This window comes from Polypterus senegalus, chromosome 18 (genome assembly GCF_016835505.1).
Source record: "Polypterus senegalus isolate Bchr_013 chromosome 18, ASM1683550v1, whole genome shotgun sequence".
Lineage (NCBI taxonomy): Eukaryota > Metazoa > Chordata > Cladistia > Polypteriformes > Polypteridae > Polypterus > Polypterus senegalus.
The window spans coordinates 19435596-19462001 of NC_053171.1; the positions used below are offsets into that span (position 1 = coordinate 19435596).

Below are 26406 nucleotides of genomic sequence, written 5' to 3' on the forward strand. Positions count from 1 at the left end.
GGGAACAAACCCTGAAGGGCTTTAGGAGAAGCCTGTTACATTTGTTAGAGTTCATGTCATGCCAAAAGTGGAAACGATGGTGCTGTGGGTTTCGAAATTTTTCTTTTTTTCCAGTTTGTAAGAACTTGAGGATGTGGAATTTGCAACAGAGCATAACATAGCATTCTGAGACCCGCATAACATAATGTAATTCAGGGGTCTGTGAGGCTAGAGCCTAAGCAAGCAGCACTGGACGTAAGTTAAGGACCAACCCTGGACTGGATGCCAGTCCATTTCAGGGTCTTCTTGTTTACACACCCTCACTGTGCCAGTCTGGAATTACCGGTTAAACTAACCTTAATGTCTTTGGGGATGTGAGAGGAAGAAAAACCCCATGCAGACGTAAGGGTAACGTTCAGAATCCATACAGACAGCAAACAGGCATACGATTTGAACAATAAAAATTGTGTGGTGGTAACGCTACCCAAACCATTACCGTGCCATCCTCACAAGATTTGTACAGTGGATTCAGAAAGTATTCAGGCCACCTCACTTTCTGCACACTTCATTGTGTTTCAGTTGATAAATTTGCCTAGACTTGGGCACTTGATCCCTTTCTTCTTGAAGCTCTGTTAGACTGGATGAGAGGCGTTTGTAAACGGCCATCTTCAGGTCTCTCCACCAATGTTCTGTGGGGTTGAAGTCTGGGCTTTGGTAGGGCCACTCAAAGACACGCAGAGAAGCCACCCCAGCATCATCTTGGCGGTTGGCTTAGGTCATTGCCATGCCAAAAGTTTAACCATCTCCCCAGTCTGAGGTGACGTGCACCCTGGAGCAGGTTTCCTTCAAGGGTCTCTATGTATTTGGCTGAATTCATCCTTCTGCCATGTCCCTGTCACTAAGAAGTGCCACCATAGTATGATGCTGCCACCACAATACTTCACTTCTTTGCCAGGCAATGTGCTTGGAGTTCTACACAAAGAGTTTAATTTTTGCCTCATCAGACCAGAGGATCATTTCTTTAAATGCTGTCTGGCAAACTCCAAGTGCCGTCAACAACAGAGTAATGGAGTGCTGCTGAGATGGTCATTCGTCTCCCAGCTCAGCAGAGAACTTCTGAAGCTCTCTGTTAGAGACACCATTGGGGTTTTGGTCAACTCCCTGAACATAGCCCTTCTTGCCCAGTTACTCACTTTTGACAGAAATGTCTTGGTGGTCTCAATTTACTCTCGTTTCATGATAATTGAGGTCACTGTGATCTTGGGACCACTCATAGCTTTAGAAATGGTTTAATCTCCTTGTCCTGAGCTATGCTTCATCACAATTTGATAGTGGAGGTCTACAGAGAGTTCTATGGATTCCATGGCTTGGTTTTTGTCCCTGACATGCAGTGTATGCAACACAAGTACAAGGCCTAATCAACCGCTCTGATTACATTTGGAAAAACAGATATTGCTGCGAATTACACTTTGATGTTTCGCAGTTCAATCACAGTGTAAGGAAATCTTATATATCTGGATGAGAAGTGGTTAACACCATCCTGTACAGCTGGCATGGCGTGACTCATGATGTTTGTGAAATACCCGATCAGTCAGCAAGTTCACGTTGAAAAGCTCCTCTGGCTAAAAACCTGTATAGAAAAATATATTCTTGTAATTGGTCATTTCTATGTATTAGAAAAGTATTATAAACACATGAGGAAAGTAGACTCTATATTTTATTAAGTACTAAGATGTCAGAGTTAGGAGTTAAAAAAGCTCATGCCTGTATATTTTTATTACCCTGTATAAGCCACAGACCACCATTATCTCTCAAGTTAAAGTCTGGACGTGCAGGAGAGTTGAGAAGAGATGGGCCCCTTGATAAGAAGGGGGAATGCTAAGTAATTGGTGAGTGTTGGGAAAGAAGGGTGGGTGCAGGTATGGGTTCTCAGACAGATATGATGGACAGCGAAGAGTTTGACACCCACCCAGCCGAGAGATAATGGTGGATTAATTAGGGGTAGAACTTGAGCAGTAAAATATTGAGGAGTCAGAGGAGGATGAATAATGACTTGTATGATAAGAATTGTAATAAATGAAAGAGTTGCTTTTAGTTTCATGGCTCATTGTTCCATCTTAAGTGAGTCTATACAGTATGCACTCCATATAAGAAAGCTTAATTCTGCTGTCTGTTTTGAGTCTCTGAGTGCCTTCACTGGGGCTGAGGGCGCCCCTGCCGTGACGGCCTGCTTCAACACCGGATGGTGGACGGAACTTGTAAAGGTAGAGCACAGTTCCTCAAAGTCTGCCTTTGTAAAGCCGACGCCAGTTCAGCACACAACACCAAGAGGATAGCTCTTGGAAATCGAAATCGACTTAGAAGCCAGTCATCATCATCATCATCATCTCTATATATATAAAATCCAACGTCTGTCTGTCTATATGTCAGTCTGCTTTTCACGAGAGAACCACTTCGCGGATTTAGATCGGGTGTTTTTCTATAATTTGTTTGAACACTTTGCGACTTCTCTCATCGTGCTAAGTATCATAGTTTACTTGCGGTACCGATTTATCTGCGTGAATCCAAAAGAGACGCAGTGGGCCGAGGGGAGGGGGGCAGGGCCCTCCTCACTTACGCGCCAGCCTTGGGGGCGTATATAGCTAGCGACCGAGAGAACCAATTCACGGATTTAGATCAGGATTTTTTCCAGAATTTGCTTGAACATTACGGTTGATTTTGCGACTTCTCTCATCGCAATAAATATCATAGTTCGCATGTGGTTCTGATTTATTCACCCGAATCCGAGAGAGGTCGCGAGCCGAGGGGAGGGGGAGGCGGGACCTCAGGAGTAGAGAGCCGGATGGGGTCCTCCTCACTCACGTGCCAGCCTCCGTTCAAGTCGGTCTACCTCTCGCCACGTGCTGGAGCGCACCTTGCCTCCACTTAGCTAGCGTTACCTGTTTTTCTTTGTTAATTTTTAAACTTTGTCCTGTTTCATTACTACGCGGGACGGCTAGTATATATATATATATATATATAAAATCCGACGTCTGTCTGTATGTCTGTCCGCTTTTCACGAGAGAACTACTTAACGGATTTAGATCGGGTTTTTTTCTGTAATTTGCTTGAACATTCCAGTTGATTTTGCGACTTCTCTCATTGCGCTCTGTATCATAGTTCACTTGCAGGAGCAATATATTTGTGCTAATCCGAGACAGAGGCTGCAGGCCGAGGGGAAGGGAAGCGTGACGTCAGGAGTGGGGAGCTGGGCAGGCCCCTCCTCACTGTCCTGTTTCACTTCTATGCGGGCGAAGCCTCAAGGGACGGCTAGTCATCTATAAATACGCGCTCTCTTCTAATTCTACCATTTGCAATGTCGTCCAACAACGCAAGCAAGGTAGTTAGAATCGTTTGTCTATTCTATGCACCATTATATTGTTACAGTCAAGTGCCTTAACTTTGTAAACGATATGCATTTCATTTTGGTGTATTTGTTTAATCCCGGATCATGGATGTGAATCTAAAAAAGAAAAGGGACTCCACACAGAAACAATAGCACTGCTTTAACTCTGGGTGCCAGAAAACAGAAAAGTGCATACGCACAGGGTGAGGCTACCGTGAAAATGTGCATAGCTGTGCACCAAATTTAGTTTTTATACATCTCGAAGTGAGCGTGGAAACAGGCGTACGCAACATTTTTGTCTGTACGCACTGTTTATATGTGAGGCCCGTAGACACAACTTGAGAAGAATTCAAACAAACAGGATGGGCCTAAGCACAGTTTTCCACAGCAAAGGGTCTGAACACTTATGTGAAGGAGAGATTTCAGTTTTGGAGTTTTAATCAATTTGGAAACCTTTTTGAAAACACGTTTTCACTTTGTCATTATGAGTTATTGAGTGTGAATTGATGAGCAAAAATGGCAAATTTATCCATTAGAATGAAATACAACACAACAAAGGGTGCAGAAAGTGCTGGGGTCTGAATGCTTTCTGAGTCCTCTGTCAACTTAGTAATGAAATGACGTGGTGTCACCCAACTACAGTGTAGTACTGAATTAGGCTCAGCACACTCATGTATTAAATGTTGTTTTGCTGTCACTCTTTGTTTGACAGGTGAAGCATGGACACTCCAAACTGGTGTGGTGCTCGCTCATAGGGAAGGTTTTCCACTATTATCGGAACCAGGATGACCGGGTAAGGAAGTAATGAATGCTCAGGGCTGGGCACACTTAGCCACATGACATCATCGCACCCTGAGATAGGGTTCTTTTTCATCGCCTCACCGCTCGCTCTCACACTGTAGTCACGCCTGGACAAACTTGTTAAGAAGGCAGGCTGTATTGTAGGAGTAAAGTTGGACAGTTTAACATCTGTGGCAGAGCGACGGGCATTAAGCAAACTCCTGTCAATCATGAAGAATCCACTGCATCCACTGAACAGGATCAACTCCAACCAGAGGAGTAGCTTCACTGACAGACTTTTGTCACTGTCTTGCTCCACTGACAGACTGAGGAGATCGTTCCTCCCACACACTATGCAACTCTTCAATTCCACCCGGGGGAGTAAATGCGTACATTAATTTTATTTTTATTTTTTTTCATTTTTTCATTTTTATTACTATTTAATTTAATATTGTTTCTTTGTATCAGTATACTGCTGCTGGATTATGTGAATTTCCCCTTGGGATTAATAAAGTATCTATCTATCTATCTATCTATCTATCTATCTATCTATCTATCTATCTATCTATCTATCTATCTATCTATCTATCTATTATATAGTGCCTTTCCTATCTATCTATCTATCTATCTATCTATCTATCTATCTATCTATCTATCTATCTATCTATCTATCTACCCACGTGACACTGGAGCTCCATCTAAGTGCAGCCTAAGATCTCCTTTTGCAGTCAGTTCCTAAGTATTTGGGCAGTGACACAATTTTCATAATTTTGGCTGTGTGCGCCACCACAATGGGTTTGAAACAAAGCATTCAAGATGTGACTGAAGTGTAGACTTTCAGCTTTATTTCAAGGGGTTTAACAAAAATATTGCTTGAGCTGTTCAGTGAAGATGGCCATTTTTATACATCATCCCCCTGCTTTCTGGGGCTCAAAAGTATTTAGACAAACTAACATAATCATAAATGTAATGCTTATTTTCAATATTTTGGTTGAAAATCCTTTCCAGTCAGTGACTGCTTGAAGTCTAAGTCCATGGCCATCTCCAGGTGCTGGATTTCCACTCCAGTGATGCTTTGCCAGGCTTTTACTGCTGCTATCTTCAGGTGCTGCTGGTTTGTCGGACTTTTCTGCCTGCATGTCCAGTTGGGCTGAGGTCAGTTGATTGGCCATTGAAGAATCTTCCACTATTTTGCCTTGAAAAGCACTTCGTTGTGTTTTGGCTCATTGTCCATGTGTAGTGTGAAGCATTTGGCTGAATCTGAGCAGACAGTATAGCCACCCTGTATACATCTGAATTTGTCCCGTCACTTCTGGCAGCAGTCATACCATCAATGAACACCAGTGACTGACTTCCATTGACAGCCATGTGTGACCGTGCCATAACAATGGCCCCACCATGTTTCACAGATAATGTGGTGTGCTAGAGATCATGAACCATTCCTTCTCTTCTCCATACTCTTGCCTTTCTAACATTCTGTTTTTTGCCATTTTCTAACTGTGACCTCACATTCCTTGTTGCAGTTCCCTCTTGGTCAGCTGCGGATGAGAGAAGCACGTGTTGAAGAAGTGGATCGGTCATGTGACTCTGACGAGGATTACGAGGCAGGTGGCCGCGGTTTCCTCTCCTCCCATTACACTCTGGTGGTCTACCCCAAAGAGCAGAGCCCCACTTATCTGCTCATTGGGAGCAAGCATGAGAAGGTGAGTTTGTGAAATGTATCTCCACTGGCAGGGCAGCCAGTGCCCAACAGACTTTGCACACCCTTACCCTTGACTCATTCCCTTTGGATTTAAATGGTGCTGGCCTTCCTATAAAATCCAAGCTGTCAGTAGAGCCTGGCAAAGGAGCACACAGCCTTCCAGGTCGATCACATAGAGGGATTGTTCTCTTTTTTTTCGGCAGTGACATTCATGTCTCTGGTGACTTTCTATGAAGTCAATAGATGGATTGGGCGAACATGGGGTGATTATGAGGTCACTAGAACGGGTGTGTGGTTCTCCTGATTTCTTTGCAAAAGAACAAACATTCAAATCTTTAGAGTCCTGGTGCTTCCTGTCTTGCTATTTGGTTGCGAGACATGGACACTATCCAGTGACCAGAGATGAAGACTGGACTCCATCAGTACTGTGTCTCTTCGGACAATCCTTGGGTACCACTGGTTTTACTTTGTGTTGCTCACGGAGTCCCGAATGAGGCACATTACTTGCATTGTGAGGGAGCGTCAGTTACAGCACTACGGCCCTGTGGTGCTAGTCCATGATGGGGAGGGGTCGTCCACGTAACACCTGGGTGTGGCAGATAGAGGGTCATTTCCGGAGGGTGAGACTGCACCACATGTCTGCCTGGGGGTTTACCAACCAGGATCCCAAGCTGTTTCATTATGTGGTGGGTGAGGCAATGCGCTGTACCAGTGCATGCTTCCTAACCTGACCTGACTTGACATTTGTATCACGGACCGAATAGGTGGTTTCTCACAACAGGGTCGGAGTCTTGACTTCTTCCTTCTTGAAATCCCAGCACATTTCACCTTTGTATTTTCAATGTCCACTGATTAGTTCAAGGACTGATATCTCTTGATTGGCAATTTGTTCTGAAAGGCACTGTGTATTGTAAGGGCAGGAGAATTAATACATCGCCTTTTTAGTCTCTCAATGAAAGATCTCATATTCCCTGTAGGCCTTAATGAAGTTTGAGCTTTAGTAACAGGAAACACTGTGGTAAGACAGAGATGCGGTAGATCCAAACATTCCATTTTTATAACTGTGGTCATCAAATTCTGCAAACAATAACTAAAATACACAGGCTGTGTGGCATATTAAGGGTCTACCATGGTCTTTATTATACTTCAGGGTTGTTTTTCAGCAGGTAGACTGGTCAGGGCTGAGGGAAAGCTCAATGTAGCAAAGTACAAAGATATCCTGATGAAAACCTGCTGCAGAACTACTTGGACCTCAGACTGAGCTGAAGATTCCATTTCCAAGAGGAGAAAAGCCCTAAGCATGGACAATGGGGCACATCACTCTAGCTTCAGTGAGACGATGATGACAGTTGACATTTTTTGTCACTGGGGCATCTGCCCAAATGTTACCTGCTCCTGGTCATGGACACTGAGCACACCCTTAGCTGATGTGGTCCAGAAATGACCGTTCAAACACTACACTGAGCCTTCATGATCTCCTTGATGATCCCTTTGATGATCTCCTTGATTCACAGCATCACTAGATGCCATCACAAACCATTCAGCCATTCCCTGTTATACAAGGTAAAGCATAAAGATCTCCCACATTTTTAAGGGGTATTAAAAATTAATGAAGCTATCTAAAAAAATGTGTATATTTCTGAAAAGCACATAAAAAACAGTTTTGTTTTAATGTTTTTTAAAAATCATATTAGACAAATGGTGGCCATCTTTGGCAATACATTGCTGAAGACATTCCCTGAAGTAATCCATCACTCTCCGGGTCATCAAGAGATCGAGGATGATGTTTGAAAACCTTTTCCTTTAGGTAAACCTAAATGAAAAAGTCACATGGACTTAAATCTGGTGACCGTGCCGGCCACCCCATGTCTCCCCTTAAAGAGATAATTTCCCTCAACACTTCGAGCGAATGTGTGGCCCTGACCTGTTGAAACCATACATGTTCTATCTTAGGTCTGCCAGGTGATTTTCTCTTCAATTTGAACCCAGTTGCCCGAAGGTTAGAAATCCCTAGCAAAATCGTATTCCAATCTGGTACAGATGCATTTCGACCGAGCGCAAAGTGTGTGTGGAACGCTCTCTGTGTCGCTATAACAGAAGGTTGTTCTCATAATACACTGTATGTTCACCGGTTCAACTCATGATGGGTACTGAAAACAGTAGAGCCTAACCAACCGAATGAGACCTATCCCACCTCTCTACCCCCACTACAGCCTGCACTGTTCTCCCTCGAAATGTGGGAGATCTTTATGCCCCACCCTGTATATTCGCTCCTTCCATTGCATTACAAATGTCCCACAAGTACTGCACTACAGAGACATGTTCATCTGGGCCCAAATGGTGGTGTTGCAGCTGCCTCCCAGCTCAAGATGGGTTTCAATTCTGGCTTGTTGGCTATTTTGTGAAGTTTGTATGTTCTTTCTGTGTATGTTTAGGTTTGTCCAAAGTCGACCAGATTTTCTCCCACATCCCAAAATGGTGTAGACAAGGTTAATCAGAAACTTTAAAGTGACATGACGTGAATGACTGGAATGTCTCCCTGTCCAAGATAGGCACTGACCCCCCGGTGACACCAAAGCTGGATTAAGTAGGTTCAGTAGATGTATGGATGGTATTCATACCATTGTTACTCGATTTGCTAAGGGTAAACAAGAACATTTATTTTCATGGCATATTGCAAATTTAATCTCCTCCAACAGGCAAGTTCTCATCTGGTCACTTCTTAAATAGCCACTTGAAATGTATGATGGCTACATCATGTCTGTATTTAAGATTGCACACGTCCTGTCTAGGACTTCATTTCTCGTATGCTCCTTAGGCAAATTTGTAAGTGACGCATCAGTGGGTAAATCTACTTCCTGTTAAGCAGCCAGCAATGAATCTTGTTTATTCCACTTCTCTACTTTCACTTCTACCAAACGGTTTTCATAATGTAAGAAGTATTTTTGAAAAGCACTACAGAAACACCAAAACTGGACAATGGCTAAAACGTTTTAAGGGAGAAATTCCTTTATGATTGCCAAGATATGGCTACATCCATACTACTGGGTTTTTAAACTTAACGATCGTCGTTCAATCTGGCATTTTCATAGCCTTTAAGAAATTATCTCCATACACCACGCTAAAACAATGTAACTGTTTGCCTACTCTGGACACAGTGTGTTGGTACAAACTGGAAGAGGAAATACGCATTAATTTGCAGTTTGTCAAACAGAACACAGCAAAAGTGAATACAAAAAAACAAACAAAGGATTATTTTGTTTAAACTGAAGATGAGTTGGAAATGTTAGTGAGAGTAACGAGCAAAGTGGCTGACAATACGAACCGGGAGTGTGTGATAATCAAGTCCACAGAGCATATATTGTGGAAAAAGCTTGCCTCTACTTTCAAAGAAGTCATTCACGGAGACCAGATGGGAATAGAGAACAATTCTTTCTTTGCACATTGATAGGCACAAATGTCTCGGTCTTTGGAGTGAGCAATCAATAATACAATTCATTTGCTTTTCTGCTACCATTACCTCATCTAATACAGCATGTCGTCTAACTCTTAATGTGCATAGCTTTATTATTCTGTCCAATCAAATAGTACCACCAATATTTTCTGACTCCTGTTGACTCTCCCATTTACCTGAATGTTGCTCGCTAATAGGGGTGATTTGACAATTGTAGTATTGATCTTAGCACCACTTCATAGGAGGGGTGTTTGAGCTTTCTCTTTAGTTTATCCTCACTTTCTAGAGGGGTGTTTGTTACTCATTTACCTCATTCTAACTTTGGAAAATCAAGCTGGTGGGTTCTCTAAGATGAGGCAGACCTCATGTGGTCAAGCTTTAAGCCACATTTAGTTTAGCTACTTTCACTCATTTTGATTATGTTTTAATAATTAATTGTTACAGCATTATTTAAGCATATGCTTGTAATAAATTATAAAAAAATTCTATATTAGCTAAAAATTCCATATGTGCAGACTCGGAACAGGTGCAGGTGGGTGCATGATGGCGCTGCTCCAGGGTTAATTGCAGTGCTTGGCTGATTGCGCACACACGTGCAAATGCGAGTGCATCAGTCAGGTGCCTCATTCACACTTCGGAGATGGTAGAGGGTCACATCTGTACCCAGTCAGGCTGTATAAAGGATTCTGTGCTGCAGAGGAAAGGGGATCAATGAAGGAGCAAGAAGGAGAACAACAAAAAAAAGAGAGAAAGAGAATCGCGTGTGAGTGTATCCCCTCGTTCACATCTGCACTCTCACATTTTTCTCCCTCTGTCTGAAGGATGCCTGGCTGTACCACCTGACTGTAGCGGCGGGAAGCAGTGGATGCTCAAAGGTGGGCACTGAGTACGAGCAGATGATCAGCAAACTCCTCGACTTAGAAGGCGATGCAGGTAAGCCTCCCTTTTAGGATGGTCAGGGTAATGGCAAGTTTTATGTTCTGCTGCTTGTGTCATGTTGACTCTGCACTCCTGGGTGGCACGGTTTAAAAAAGTTACACTACTGCAAAGATACCCGTCCAGCCAGACAACAATTAACACACTGGTATGCCAATGGTAGCTGGTGGGCCATTGTGAGTGTGTGTGTGTGTGTGTGTCAAGTCATCTATCAGTGTCAAGGGCCTTCAGAAAGTATTCCGACTCCTTCACTTTCATCACTTGCAGCCTGGTGCTAAAATCATATAAATTCATTTTTGCCCTCATCAGCCAACATTCAATACCCCAAAGTGATAAAGCGAAACCAAGATTTTAGGAATTTTGGCAATTTTTTTTTTTTTTTTACAAATAAAAACCATAATCTGACATTTATATAAGTACCCACACACTTTACTCAGTGTTGTGTTGAATCCCCTTTGACAGCCATTCTAGCCTGGAACCTTCTTGGGTCTGACGTAACATGCTCCACACACCTGGATGTGGGGAGTTTCTGCCATTTTTCTCTGTAGATTCTCTCAGACTCTTGTCAGGTGGGATGAAGACCATTGATGGACAACTATTCTTGGGTCTCTCCAGGGATGTCAATGGTTTCAAGCCTGTGCTCTGACTGGGCAACCCAAGGACATTCCCTGAGTTGTCCCTAGTGAATTTGAATGTGAATGTGAATTTCTCCTTGGGATTAATAAAGTATCTATCTATCTATCTATCTATCTATCTATCTATCTATCTATCTATCTATCTATCTATCTATCTATCTATCTATCTATCTATCTATCTATTATATAGTGCCTTTCACATATCTATCTATCTATCTATCTATCTATCTATCTATCTATCTATCTATCTATCTATCTATCTATCTATCTATCTATCTATCTATCTATCTATCTATCTATCTATAAGACACCCTTTGCTTTGTTGCTTAGGGCTGTTGTCCTTTTGAAAGATGAATCTTTACGCCAGTCTGAGTTCCAGAGAGCTTTGGAGCAGGTTTTCATTAGGGAATTGCTATACTTTGCTATGTTGAGATTTCCCCCAACCCCATCTATTCTCCAAGTCCTTGTTGCTGAGATGCAGTCCCACAGCGTGATATTGCCACCCCATGCTTCCCCTTTGGAATTGTATTCCACGGGTGATGAATGATGCCTGGATTCCTCCAGACATGACGCTAATGTGGTTTCATCAGACAAACGAGTCTTGTTTCTTACACCCTAATACTCCTTTAAGTGTCTTTTTGCAAAGTCCAAGCAACCTTACGATGGTCGTTTACTGAGAAGAGGCTTCTGTCTGGCCATTGTGTCACTAGGGCAGAGTGGTGGCTCTGAGGTCGGAATGTTGCCGGTTCAAATGCCATAAACACCAGAAGTGACTCTACTCTGTTGGGCCCTTGAGCAAGGCCCCTACAGTTGCTTCATCCAGGGTATTACATTAATGTGCAAGCAGGTCCTTCAACTTGCAGAGAAAACGTGGGGGTTGGAGGCAGGATTGGCACTGGAGCCACCATAAAAAACCTCACCCTGTTCCAGTGTGGTGCTGAGGTGTCACCCGCTGCATTAGTCCTGGTGGTTTGTTGTGTGGTGTGTGAGGCAACGTGCTATCAACGCATGCTCCCAACCATCTCTGTCATAAAACCCAGACCAGTGGAGTGTTGCAGTGATGTTTGTCCTTCTGGAAGTTTCTCCCCTGTAAACAAAGGTTTTCTGGAGCTTAGCCAGAGTGACTATAGGGTTCTTGTTACCAAGGCCCTTCACCCCAATTTCTCAGCTCTAGGAAGAGCCATGGTTGTTACAAACCTCTCCCACTGGACATTTGGAGGCCACTGTGCTCTTGGGAACCTTCAGTGCTACACAAAGTGTTTTATAGCCTTCCCCACATCTGTGTCTCAGCACAATTCAGTCTCTAAGCTTTGCATGCAATTCCTTTGACCTCATGGCTTGGATTTTGCTCAACTGTAGGACGTGTACGTCTTTCCTAATCATGTGCAACCAACTGAATTGATCACAAGTGCACTCCTGAGATTAGCACAACATATCAAACTGTGAAAAAAAAGTGAAGGGGTGTAAATACTTTTTGAATTCACTGTATTAGTGCAAATCTGTGTGTGTGTATGTGAGGAGACAAAGCTCACCAATTAATGCCCCAGCATGCAAACTTGGAGCTTGCTTGTGTGAGGAATTAGCAATGTGAGGACAATTGACTTATTTTGAGCACCTATGTAAATGTATATGTTCTCCTTATTTTATGTTTTTACTTGCTGTGGCATTTTCTCTCTTTGAAGTGTGGAGTTGGCTGTCGGGGTGCAAGCGTACACCTGTCTTAACCTCTACAGCTTGCCTATTTGTGCTCGCAGACTCCCCCTTGTGGAACCTGCCGATATTGTGCTACAACAAAGAAGGCCTCCATTCACCCCTGACCACTCTGCCTTCTGAAGCCCTGCAGACGGAGGCACTAAAGCTTTTCAAGGTAATGGCACTGCGGATGATAATAATATTGTGGCACAGTAGGTGAAATCGTTGGGTGTTTGCGTGAGACGTCGGGCAGCTCTGTGGTTTTGAACTCTCTTATGAAGGCAGTAGCTCCACATCCCCACTAGAAGATAACAGCAGAGTGCCCTAAATCTTACAAACACTTCGATCCTTCCTGGGCTCTGATCTTCAGTCATCTTGTGATTAGCAACTTAGGACACACTGCCCTCTGCTGGCAAAACCTGTTCACAACAGGTAACTGTGTAAATATAAGAAACTGAGAAGTTTGACAAAGGAAAGGCAACCAATCAGCTCGTTTGGTTAGCTAATAGCCAAATCATCCTAATATTACTTTAAGGTATTTTCAAAAATGTTTGAGGTTCTCCACTTCACCTCCATGGCTACAGATTCTGAAGACTCTTTGTGTGATGAACTGCTTCCTGGCTTCAGTCCTAAATGCACTTTATCTTCTTCTGTATATTATTATTATTATTATTTGTTTTGTTGAAGGTTTGTTTCTCTGGACTCATCCAGTACTTCTTGATGAGAGGACTTTTCACAGTTTATAGTGGATTCAGAAAGTAAACAGACCCCTTCACTTTTTTTCAAATGTTTCTATGTTGCAGCTTTATGCTAAAGTCATTTGAATTCATTTTTACTTTTACATAGTATAGAGAAAGTATAGGAATCATGAAAAAATTCAACCTCAAGATTTTCATGAATCTTGACATTTTAGACCTTCCCGAGTCCGAAAATACCATGTATAGAGAAAGTATAGGAATCGTGAAAAAATTCGACCTCGAGATTTTGATGAATCTTGACATTTTAGACCTTCCCGAGTCTGAAAATACCATGTATAGAGAAAGTATAGGAATCGTGAAAAAATTCGACCTCGAGATTTTCATGAATCTTGACGTTTTAGACCTTCCCGAGTCCAAAAATACCATGTATAGAGAAAGTATAGGAATCATGAAAATATTCGACCTCGAGATTTTCATGAATCTTGACATTTTAGACCTTCCCGAGTCTGAAAATACCATGTATAGAGAAAGTATAGGAATCGTGAAAAAATTCGACCTCGAGATTTTGATGAATCTTGACATTTTAGACCTTCCTAAGACAGAAAATACTATTTTTGAAATTATGTCTGTCTGTGCGTCTGTGTGTAAATATGATAACTCGAAAACGCTTTGTCCTCAGTCAGTGAGATTGTGTACACCTGCTTTATATCAAAAAGGTGTTACATGATCTCCTTCCAGCTGCACTTCCGGGTGTGATGGCAGCCCTGCAGAGGAGGGTTCAGCCATTCTCCATACACCCCTGGTGGTGGCCATGGGGACCCAGCAGAGTTGAGTTTGCCTGCTCCGTGGCATTGTAGCAAGCCAGGGGGGCTGCCGTCTGTAATCCCAGGGGAGGTATTGCCCCGTTGAAGCTCCTTCCTCCGCTCCTTCCGTTATGGAGGTGTGCTGGCCGGGGAAGAATCCCAGCAGCCCATTACAATATACAGGTATATGTATACACAAGGGTAAATCGGAAAGTAATTACACGATAACGCAACGCAATACAACCTGCTCATGATGGCTTATGGGTAGTTTGACCACTCACAGCACAGCGCTCTACCATTAGTCTAGTGGTAGCCAAGGTCAAAAGAACATGAACGTTCCTCTGCGGGATTGCACCATTGCTGAACAACACGCTGTAGTGAGATATCTGAAACCTCTTGAATTTCACCGAAGGATGTTTGCTTAGTATGGAAGTGAAAGCAGCCATGATTCCACAGAAAAGTTTACGAATGGAAAGAAAGGTTTAAAGCAAGAAGCGTAACTGATGAATCTCGGTCTGGTCGAACATCATGCTAACAAGCCCACATCGACATGGTGAATGGCGTTCATTAGAGAAGACCGATGTGATTGCACCAAATTGGGTTTCCTCATTTGCATGTGTCAGCTTTTGTTCTTGAACATTCTGAGCAGCACCTTTGATGTGTTTTCAAACCCTTCTGTTGACTTGATGATTTAATAACTATTCTGGAGTAGGGTGATCACATCTTTGGTGTTGTCGGGTAGGTGGGTCAGTGGGCTCAGTGTTTGACCTGGCTTTCTCATTTTCAAATCTGTGCTCATGCCTCCTTGTCTCTACTTCTCAGTCATGCCAGCTGTTCATCAACGTCCTTGTTGAGGCTCCATCGATTGACTACCACGTGTCCCTGGCACAAAATGCCCTACAGGTCTGCTTGACCCATTTGGAGCTACAGAACGAGATCTACTGCCAGCTGATTAAACAGACCAACCGCAGGCAGCCACACAACTACTCTTTGATCCAGGTACGGTGGGACACTCCTCTTGTGGGGGATGTTTGCAAACCTTTCTGAAAGTATGTTGTTAAGGATTATTAAGTACTAGCAAAATACCCGCGCTTCGCAGCGGAGAAGTAGTGCGTTAAAGAAGTTATGAAAAAGAAAAGGAAACATTTTAAAAATAACGTAACATGATTGTCAATGTAATTGTTTTGTGACTGTTATGAGTGTTGCTGTCATCCATGATTTGATTATCATTATTTCTTTCAATCAGGTTCGTGTTTGTCAACCGTTGTAAAGATAACAGGTTTCATTCATCGAAGTGTTCACTACCCAAATCAGTACTCGTGAATCTAAGATATTTAACAGGCTTTCCCGGTATTAAGTTGTGGATTTGCCTGAGAATATTTAGCGGCAGCGTGTCTATGAACTTAATTTAAACTTAAGCTTTACACCTTGCTTTCCTATTGATATGTCTACAAAGGCTTGTTCAGATTCAGATGGTTGTTCCTTTCTTACTGCATCAATAAACAGCTCGTCTTCCTCTTTATCTGAGACATCACACACTGCATGCACGGGTTTACCTTTCCCAGTCCTACAAACTTTAGCCAAATGGTTCAATTTACCACATTTTTTGCACTGTCTTCCTTTAGCGGGACATTGACTTTTTCCACCGTGTGCTTTGTTTCCGCAGTAGCTGCACTTAAGAATATGCTTGTATGCGTCACTCGCTTCATATTCTTTTGCTGCCTTCTCAATTGATAATGCGTTTTTTGTTCAGCGCTCTTTGGAGCTTTTGCTTGTTGTCTGCATATTGCGTTCATAGTCTGTTCATGTGAGCCGCTCGGAGTAAATGCATCGAAGGTTCTCAGCTGTGTTTGTGCTATCTTGTGCGATCTTGCGATGTCCACGGCTTTATTTAATGTTAGCTCAGACCCGGCACTTAAAAGTTTCTCTCGCCTTTTGCTGAGTTTGTGCCAAACACTATTCTATCCCTGACCATCTCATCTTCGTTTGCATAAGCACAGTCCTTCACCAGCAATTTTAACTCCTTTTCAAAGTGATCAAAAGTCTCGTTTATACCTTGCGTCTTCTCACTAAACTTGTATTTCACGAATATCGTATTCGTCTTAGGCATGACAAACGCCTCGTAGTGGCAGCGTGTCTATTGGATTGCTGCTGACGGACGGCCTTATATGGGCAGGCACTCAATTACGTGGGAGGCGTGGTGATGGGGGATGCAACTCCGCCTCACACGGCGACCGAGCTGCTGGCTATGGCCATATATATGTACGTAAGTAGGATTCAGTTATGACCGTTACGCATAGAATTTCGAAATGAAACCTGCTTAACTTTTGTAGGTAGGCTGTAAGGAATGAGCCTGCCAAATTTCAGCCTTCAACCTACACGGGAAGTTGGAGAATTAGTGATGAGTCAGTGAGTCAGTCAGTCAGTGAGGGCTTTGCCTTTTATTAGTATAGATAGATTAATGGGGAAAATGTCAAATTTATCCATTTAAAAGTAAATGTACAAACACAATAAAGTGTGCAGAAGGTCTGAATGCTTTCTCAATCTGCTGTTACAGAATATTGCGAGACAGTTTTGTGGTGGGCTTTTCTGCTGGTTGCTCTGTATAGTTTGGATGTTTCGCTTATGTTTTTCAGTGTTGGCAGTTGCTGTCCTTGTGTGTTGCCCTCTTCCTGCCTCACCAACGCTTCCTTTGGTATCTCAAGGTATACTTACATCGATGTGCCGACCCAAAGTGCGTATTCTGAATAAATTCTTTTTGCTTGTCTGGGTGTTGCCTATCTATCAATAGAACTCAAAGAATTAATTACCAATATAATCTCCATCATATCAGGAGCGAAGTTGGAAAGTATGCCATCTACTGTCAGCGATCTGTAGAACGAACACTTCAGAATGGTGACCGCGAGGCCAAGCCATCACGAATGGAGATCATGTCCATCCTGCTGAGAAATCCTTACCACCATTCGCTGCCATTCAGCATCCCTGTGCACTTCATGAATGGCACATACCAGGTAAGCCTGACCAAGTAACAAAACAAAATCCATGTGTGAGTCACGTATTGAAGTGCTGCTCTTTTCTGATTTCATGAAGTAGACCATACAGGTAATATCTGAAATGTAACTGGCTTCCTCTAAAAGTCCAATGACATTTCAGCAACCATACCACCTGCGCTTCAGAACAGGCCATCCCCCTGAAGCTAAGCATGTTGTGCCCTGACCAGTACTTGGCTGGGAGACCATCTAAATAAAGCTGGAATAGGTGTTGGTGAGGTCAGCAGGGGGGACGCTTACCCTGTGGTCTGTATGTGGATCCCAATGCCCCAGTGCAGTGACGGGGACACTGTGCTGTAAAAACGGCCCCATCCTTTGGATGAGACATAAAACTGAGGTCCTGACACTCTGTGGTCATAAAGATCTCTGAGTATCCTTCATAAAGAGTAGGGTGTATCCCGATGTCCTAGCTAAATTGCCCACCATGGCCTAGTCATTCTGGCCCCATAATCATTCCCTGTCTCTAATTGGTTATCTCTCAGTCATCACTTCAACACCTAATAGCTAATGTGTGGTGAGCATACTGGCATAAAAATGGCTGCCATCGCATCACCCAGTTGGTGCTGCACATTAGTGGTGGTTGAAGTGGCTCCCCACTCACTATGAGTAGCGCTTTGAGTAGTGAGAAAAGCACTATAAAAATTAAAGAATTTTTATGTCATTTTACATTTTATGATCAGTATGGGTTGTTGTAGCACCTTAAACCCCAGACACAACCACACATGACACAAGTCTTGGGTTCCAATAAAGGATTTCTTGCTGACACAATACCTTGCAGCAGGCTCCCACAAATGGCTTCTTCTTCTTCATGTTCATCTTCTTTGTCTTTGTGTTCTTCTTCATCTTCTTCTTCTTATTATTATTGTTCTCTCTTTTTCTTCCTCTGATCCTTTTAGGAGAGCTTTGTCCCTCTTCCACCCAACTCCAACTCGCCTGACTGACACAGAGCACCTCTTTTTATCTGAGACCTAAGAGTAATTCCACTGTCGGGGCATAGCCTGCTGGAAGCACTTCCAGGTCAAATGGAAGTCCCTGAAAGTAGATGTTGCGAATCCCAGCAGCTCCCTTTGGTGGCCCCCATGGGAACCCAGCAGGGCTGTCCCATGGAACTACAGGTACCAGCATACCCTGCAAGTTTCCACTTAGGAATCTTAACCCAGGGATGCTGCTGTCTACTGTTTCGGGGGGTAAATCGTCCAAGCAGGATAGCTTCCCCAATTTTATCACTATATTGGCCTCATGGCTAGGTAAGGAAAAACTGAAACTGTCCCAGCAGGGATGCCAGCATATGTGTGCTGTCTATTACACCTTTCATAACACAATGGTCTGAAACCAGCTTAATGCAATTCAGGTTTGAGAGGTGCTGGATCCCACCTCAAGAGAACCAATCACTAGACTGAAGTCAGGTCTGGTCAGAGTGCCAAGTCAGTCCCAGGACCCACTCATTCACAGAGCTAATTTGTAATCACTAGTTAGCTTAACCTGCATGTCTTTAGGAATGTGAGAACTGGGAGGAGATGTTACCTCTAAGAGACAACATCTTGGGTCTGGATCTGAACCATGGATACCTGATCCGTCCAGAAGGAAGTTCTGTCCGTTATGCTGCCATGCTATCCATATCTTCCTAGTGCTTTTTTCATTTCAGTCTTTAGCCTCTACTGCATCTAACTGTCACATGAATCATTTAAAATATCAAAAATTTCATTAATAATTTTTTAAAAATCGTTTTAGAAATTTTATGTTTAAATATTTGTTTTTATTTGTTTTCCTGGGGTTCTCTCTCTTTATATATCCACAATTTGATTATTCCAGTTCATTTCACCCTATTGGAGCGATTTTTATGAAATTTAACATTTCTTTTCACTGCTATGCTGATGATACTCAGGTTTATATTCCCGTCTGCAACTCTGCAACAAATCAACTCCACAACTGTCTGTCTGAACTAAGTTCCTGGATGGCTAATAATTTTCTTGATCTAAATCAAAATAAAACAGAGGTGCTTATAGTGGGTCCATCAGCTAAAGCCCAAATTGGTCTTGGACTTCTCGGCTCTTTCTCTGCCTTTTCCAAACCTCAAGTCCGCAATCTTGGTGTTACCTTTGATAGTAACCTCTCTTTTGAGAAACAGATTAATTCTATAGTCAAGAGTTGCTTTTTCCAGCTTCATCTATTAGGTAAGATCAAGCCTTTTTATCTTCTAAAGATCTTGAGAAAGCTACTCATGCTTTTATTTTTTCTCGCCTCGATTATTGCAATTCGCTGTATTCTGGGATTAACAAATCTCTGATACACAGGGTACAGTTGGTCCAAAATGCTGCCGCTCACTTTCTGGTTGGGGCAAGGAAGTATGACTGTGTTTCTCCTATTTTAGCTTCTTTACACTGGCTGCCTGTCAGTTTTCGAACTGATTTTAAAATTTTTAAATGCGCTTGCTCCTGTCTATTTATCTGAACTGTGTGATTTACATCAGCCATCCAGAGTGCTTAGATCTTCTGGTCAGTTGTCTCTTGTTGTCCCTCGTACCAAATGTAAAACCAAGGTGCACAGGGCCTTTGCAGCTGCTGCCCCTCGCCTGTGGAACTCTTAACCTCATCATATAAAGGAGTCGTCTACAATTGAACTGTTCAAAACAAGATTAAAGACTCACTTCTTTTCACTTGCTTTTAGTGACCTTCAGTAATACTGATGGTTTCCTCTTTGTGATCATATAACATTATTTCTGTTTATTATCTATCTTACTTTATGTTCATATATTTTATTACTATTTATGTTTTATTGTTTTTGTTTTTTCTTTTATTCTATTATTGTAAAGCACTTTGGCCGCAGCAGTACTATGTTTTAAATATGCTATATAAATAAATTGACATTTAATCGATGCATATAATAACAAGTTTGGCACATGAGAGCAGACCATTCTATCCATCAGGCTTGTTCCAGATTATAGTTTTAAAAGTCGTCAAGGTGTCCATTTCACCTCCATGGCTTCTTCTACATTCCTTTAACCCTTTGTGTAAAGAAGCACCTCATAGCTTGTATGTTAAATCCTTGAATGGCAGGTTCAGTCATGGATGCCTTTGAGAATTTTGAGGATCTCAGTTAGGCCACCAGGCAGCCTTGGCTACTCAAGAAGTAGAAAAGACTTGAAGAGTCACCATTCAAGGGGTGGATGTAGAGTTGGCGCACTACTACAAGTAATTGGGTGGTCCAAATCAATGACAGATTGGACTGCTCTCATAACACAGAGGAACTATATAAGGAAGGGCGGAACAGACTCTTCTACTTTAGCAGACTGCGTTCCTTTAATGTTGGAAGTGACATCCTTCACAACTTCTACAACTCTGTGATGGCCAGTGTGACTTTCTACGCTGTGGTGTGCTCACTTCAAGAGAAATCCATCTAATCAACAAGCTAACTAAAAGGGCAGGCTCAGTTATGGGAGGCACTCTGGACCCCCTGATGTAGTAGAGGAGGAGAGAATGAAGTGAAAACTGAGTGCTATTATGAACAATGCTGCAAATCCTCTCTCTGACATTCTGGCATGGAGCATTTTTAAAGAAAATAATTATTCAGCAGGAGTGTGTGAAGAAACACTAAGGGGGCTCCTTTATACCAACAGCAATACGCCTGTGTAGCGCCTCACTGAGACTGGGACTGCCAAGTCAGAAGTTTTCTTTCTTTTATAAGTTTTTTCTTCATTCAGACCAAAGTGTGTATATTTATTTATTTATCTCCCTATTTATGGATATTATTTTTTAATTTAAAGAGCTGTAAAAAGCCATATGTCCCCCTGGTGGGTGGCGAGTTGCTGTTGTTTATATTAGTAGTGGGTCGCCACTCCTGATCCCTGTCGCGCTCTGATGATTAAACTCGATTCACCAAGGGGAAAACTCCATCGTGCTGGTTTCAACAAATCCCCCCCTGAGTCTGATGAGTACCTTTGATTTGCCAGGACCCCCTTGGTGGGTCGCAAAGATGCTTACAATGTGAAAAATTTGATCACAACACCAAAAAGGTTGAGAAAAACTGGACTGACGTAAAAGTTCTATCTAAGAGGTGCTGAGGTGTCACCCACTGCACCAAAATCAGCACTTGCTCCCAACGCAACCTAAGAGATTGAATGCCATCAGTCTGTCAGTACAGGACGTGCCTTTTAGTCCCCCAATGCACAGAGAGGTAATGTAAGGTTACCAGATTAACAGCAGAACAGGGAACTAAAAGTTTTTAGATACTTAAGTTTTTGTGATCTGATCTGAAGGTCTGCTTTTTGAAATTGTGGAAACCAAATTAAACAAATAGTCGACGGGTAAACTGTGACCCACACACACACCTCATGCAGGTCTGTGCGGCAAAGTAAAGGAAACAAAAAGAATGAGGAGAGGTGGACAAGAGAAACTTCCTCATGTGGCAACCTCCAGCCAGCTTTATACTAAGGGAACGTTATGAAGCCAGTTGTGGATAGTAGAGCTGGAAGGGTAAAAAGGTAAAATGAACATTTTCAGATAGGAAGGGAGACAAGGTCAGGAGATTCAGGGCAAGGGGCTAACAGGAACGTACTGCAGCTGCTGTGGTTGCAGTCATTAAAAGCCTCCACTAGGAGAGAGAAAGACCTGGAAGGAAGGAATGGGGAAAGAAAGGATAATGGAGAAGTATTCATCGACGTGGCACCAGAGAGCCACAGCTAGAGGACATGGTGCCAGGGACTTAAAGAGGGCACAGATGGCATAGGGGATCTAGATCTAGTCCCATTAGATGACATCTCCAGGGGGTTAGGCACAGAATATGGAGAAATTTAAATTGTGTGTGCTGGTGATTAGAGAAATTTTTGATATTTTGAAAGATGGTGTGCTAGCAGAGGATTGGGAAAGGTCTGTTATCCAATTAGACGTGGTTGGGAGAATTGTGAGGACAAAGTAGAGGTCTGATACTGATTTGGACTTATGAGAAAGAGTTGAAGCAAATGGTTACAAGGGATGAATAGGTTCATATCGCCATTACTGTCACGTATGAATCTGTGATTTTCCCCATGGGATTAATAAAGTTATCTATCTATCTATCTATCTATCTATCTATCTATCTATCTATCTATCTATCTATCTATCTATCTATCTATCTATCTATCTATCTATCTATGCCAAAATTGAGAAATATCCTCTTCTTGTGACTTTCTTTTGCTTTTTGGTTTTAGGTTGTGGGATTTGATGGCTCTACTACAGTGGATGAATTCTTAAGCACTCTGAACCAAGAGGCAGGAATGAGGAAGCCGGCCGTTTCTGGCTTTTCCCTTTTCACTGATGACCCTTTAGGAAAGGACCTGGAACACTGTTTACAAGGATCCATCAAGGTGAGAAGAGCCACTGTCCAGGAATGGTTGAATGTTCACGTTATTGCTGTGATGTAAACAGGAGACAAAGTGATAGGACAGGCCACTTAAAAGTGTTCTTCATTGTCAAGGATGAATTGCCATAGTTTATAACTGTTTACAAGAAGTGTCAGAGTGTTGTATTGGGTGGAATTTAATTGATTCTAGAGATTGTAGTGTGCTTCCTATCAGCTTAATAAGAAGGAAAAGGCAGCTTACAGGGGCAATCGCGCAAGTTAGTAACTGAGGATGTGGCACAGTGCTTAACACTAGAATCCCTGAAGCCTACGAAAAAAGTCGTAATGCCGGGCCACCTTAAATTCCTTCGCACCTCCTCATCAGCATCTTTTGTTTTGCAAATGTGTCAAGCAGCACAAGCAGCCTGCTATCCCATCATCCCTCTGACGCAGCTGAAGTCCTTCCAGCTCAAGTCTCTTTATCTGGGTGTGAGGTGCCTGGAGTTGTAGAGGGTAAATAATACAGGGTGTCCCAAAAAGAATATCAGAGTTTTAAAGAGCTGTAGCTTGGCGCCCATTCATCAGAAACTGCAGTCTTGAGGAATTAATCTAGTTTCATTTTGTATATAAAAAAGAATATCAGAGTTTCAAAGAGCTATATTTATTGAATTATACAAGCATATACAAAAACTGTTATATTCACGTGTTTCCCACGCAATTACGTTAGTCTTGGGGGCGTCTTGTTCATGTTCGATAACTGCATGAGGGTTTTCTTCACCCCAAATTCATACATTATGACGATTTACCTTCTGACTAATGTGAAACGTGGCCTCATCACGGAAGATAATCAAGGACCAAAAATCTTCATTGGTCTCCAAATTTTGCTGGATGAAAGTTGAAAACTCAACTTGACGCGTCGTATCCCCTCGTCTAAGGGCCTGAACCAACTGCAGACGATACAGTTTCATAACCAACTGGCGTCGGAGAATTCTCCATACACTTGACTTATCTGTATCTGTAACTCATGACTTGCTCGTCCAACTGAATTCGATGGGCTCCGAGTGAACGCAGTTTGCACTCGGGCGACATTCTCAGCAGAGGAGGAAGTTCGAGGTCGCCCGATGCTTTTACCTTTGCAGATACACCCAGTATCCTGGATGTATCTGGATGTTATTATCATTTGGTGGGTCAGTTCCATAGTTTTGACGAAATGCCCACTGCACAGTAACAACTGATTGAGTTCTGGCGAATTCGCAAATGCAAAAAGCTTTTGGTTGTGGCACAGCCATAACTGCAAACGTAACTAATCAAAAACAATACACTGTTAGCTTTTTGATAAGCACTAGCACCATCTACTGGCAACGAAATGAAACTAGATTAATTCCTCAAGACGCCACTAGGATGCTCTGCAGTCTCCAATGAATGGGCGCCAAGCTACAGCTCTTTAAAACTCCGATATTCTTTTTGGGACATCCTGTATATCGTTATTTGGAATTCATACATGTCATGTGTGTGCCATGTCTACAATGATTTGGGTAAATGTAGGGTGACAGGAAATGCAAGGCAAGAAATGCTGAACACATAACTAAAATAGTTATTGACAGATTATTGACGTGAAGTGTATGATGTGTGAAGACTGAAGCCTAAATATCAAATAAACACTTTCACAAAAGGTATAACAATACAAGTGCGCTTTTATTCAAGAATATACCCAAAGAAAAAAAAAAACATTCAATTTACTTGTTGCTGTCAATGAGTAAAAACCAAAGCTCAAATATCAGCCGCCGTGTCTGTTTGGCTGGTGCAGAGGTAAGAACTGCTGTCTTGTAATCAAGAGGTTGTGAGTTCAAGTCCGGGGTATTCCCCTTTTGAGTAGTGAGCTGCTGTTATATAATAAAAACATACATTTGATTTCAGTCTGTAACAGCCGTTGTACATTTTGGCTACCTGTAAAAGACATCACTGAAGGGATACAAGCAGACACACACACGCTGGTGAATCGTTTCTTTTTGGTATCTTGTTTTTTTTTTTATTCAGTTTTATTCTTGAATCAAAGCACACTTGTTTTATTATACCTTTTGAGAAAGTGTTTATTTGATATTTGGACTTCTGTCTTCACGCATTATACACTTCATGTGAATGCAAAAGAAGTCCATTAGGAGCAAAAACAGGTCACTAATCGAGAGAAGGGTTAGAATGAAAACCTGCAGCCACTGCGGCCCTCCAGGACTGGAGTTGGTTATCCCTGGCGTAGAGAATGTCAGCCGCCTCGGGGTGGTCGTCTGTGAATATGGTGCTGTCTTCAGCGAATATCAGGTCAGTCAGAAAGTATTCATCATCATATTGCACTCCACCCCTTCCCTCGAGTGTCTTCCTCATGATTGCTTCGATCACTATGTTGAATAGGAGGGGAGACACTACATCTCCCTGGTGAACTCTGATCTGGACAGAAAACTCTTCAGATAGTTTGTTTTGGATCTGTACATGGCTGATCAAGCTGTTGTATGATGCCTGGAGGATCCTGATGACTTCAAGCGACACAAGTTCTGTCTCCAGTGTCTTCCATAGTGTGGGCCAGTAGATACGTTCAAATGGCGACTTGAAGTCGATGAAGACAATGATAGTCCATTTAACGTTTCCCGCTTCTGATTCTGTCTTCCATCAGTTGGCGATTAGATCAGATTAGCCCTCAGTTTGCTGTAACTTCAGTCTTCGCCAGGCATCTCTTCACAACGCTATAAAGGAATGGATGTGGGGGGCCATTAGTATTTACTCTTTTGGGTTACTGTGGAAAATTACAAAAAGATAAAGAACTCGACTCGCCGTTCAAAAGCGAATGGAGATCCCATTCTTCTTCCTTCTTTCATAACGACGGGCTCCCCTGATTACTACGAAACAACTACAAGCCTTAACGTTCTCTTTTACTTCTGTGGCATCCATCTCTTAGAGAAGAAACACACTTGCCTTTCTGAGAATGAGTGATTCGGTATCCGTGGCAGCAGCTGTCCTGCACCAACAGGTGGTCTATGGAGGAGATCCCCCAATAGCCCCCTCCGTCCACATTTCTTCTCATATCATCATCTAAAACTGCTTCATTTGTTTCAGATCTGTGATGTGATTTCCAAATGGGAGCAGGCTCTGAAGGAGATGCATTCTGGGAAGTATGATGGCAGCAGAACCGTGCGGCTAACATATAAGAGCAGGTAGGTGTTATTTTTGATAAATATGCAAATGTGGGGGTCCTGCGAAATGCCATTTACTCTTAACTGGAGATACTGTTGTAACACATAAGCACCCTACTCGGCCAGGGCCAAGCTCATTTAACAAGTCTGGGAATTTTTGGGTCCTTATGTGTCTAGTGTGTATGAAAAATATTCATCCCTTGGAAGTATGAATCACAGTGGATTTAATTTGGCTTTTATGGCAATAATCAACAGAAACAAAACTCTTTAAATGGTGACCTGAAGAGGGGGTCCCTGATTGAGCCTTATGTTGCATGGATAGACTCAGGCCCTTTGTGACTCCGTAACTGATGACAAGGATAGATGGATAAAGCTAATGAACAGCACCAGTTGTGTTGCCCACTTGGCTGTCTTGCTGGTAATTTGGTTTTCCTTCTGCTTTTAAATTAACTTCTTAACCAAAATATAGCTTGGTGTCTGTATGAGTGCATTGCACTAGAGTTTATAACGGATTTCTACTTTGCTTCCATTGCTTACCCTGACTATAAAGAAAACGTCCCTTTGTATGCTCTGCAGGATGTGTTTCCGAGCACAGGCCAAAGGGGAGACCGAGAGAGAGCGCCTGCTACTGGCCTATCAGATCAATGATGATGTCATCCATGGCCGTTTTCCTGTCAACAAGGAGCTCGCTTTGGAGGTGGCAGCCCTAATGGCGCAGGTATTGTACCTCAGTCTAGTGTTTCTCAGCCTTTTTGGTGTTGTGATCCACTTTTTCACATTGTTAGTGTCTTTGC

At 42.6% G+C, this 26406-nt stretch overlaps 1 protein-coding gene across 3 annotated transcripts in view; it reads left to right on the forward strand.

Annotated features, from left to right (window-relative positions):
- Positions 1-26406, forward strand: part of plekhh1 (pleckstrin homology domain containing, family H (with MyTH4 domain) member 1) — a 158000-nt gene that overhangs the window by 108495 nt on the left and 23099 nt on the right. The window contains exons 16-25 of one of the 3 annotated variants that reach the window (XM_039741703.1): positions 4077-4157; positions 5668-5847; positions 10122-10233; positions 12554-12738; positions 14887-15063; positions 16701-16798; positions 16898-17075; positions 22300-22455; positions 25536-25633; positions 26189-26330. In XM_039741703.1, the coding sequence (XP_039597637.1) occupies positions 4077-4157; positions 5668-5847; positions 10122-10233; positions 12554-12738; positions 14887-15063; positions 16701-16798; positions 16898-17075; positions 22300-22455; positions 25536-25633; positions 26189-26330 (1407 nt within the window). The remainder of the gene's footprint in view (positions 1-4076; positions 4158-5667; positions 5848-10121; positions 10234-12553; positions 12739-14886; positions 15064-16700; positions 16799-16897; positions 17076-22299; positions 22456-25535; positions 25634-26188; positions 26331-26406) is intronic. The other 2 variants (XM_039741704.1, XM_039741705.1) reach the window with 2 other exon arrangements.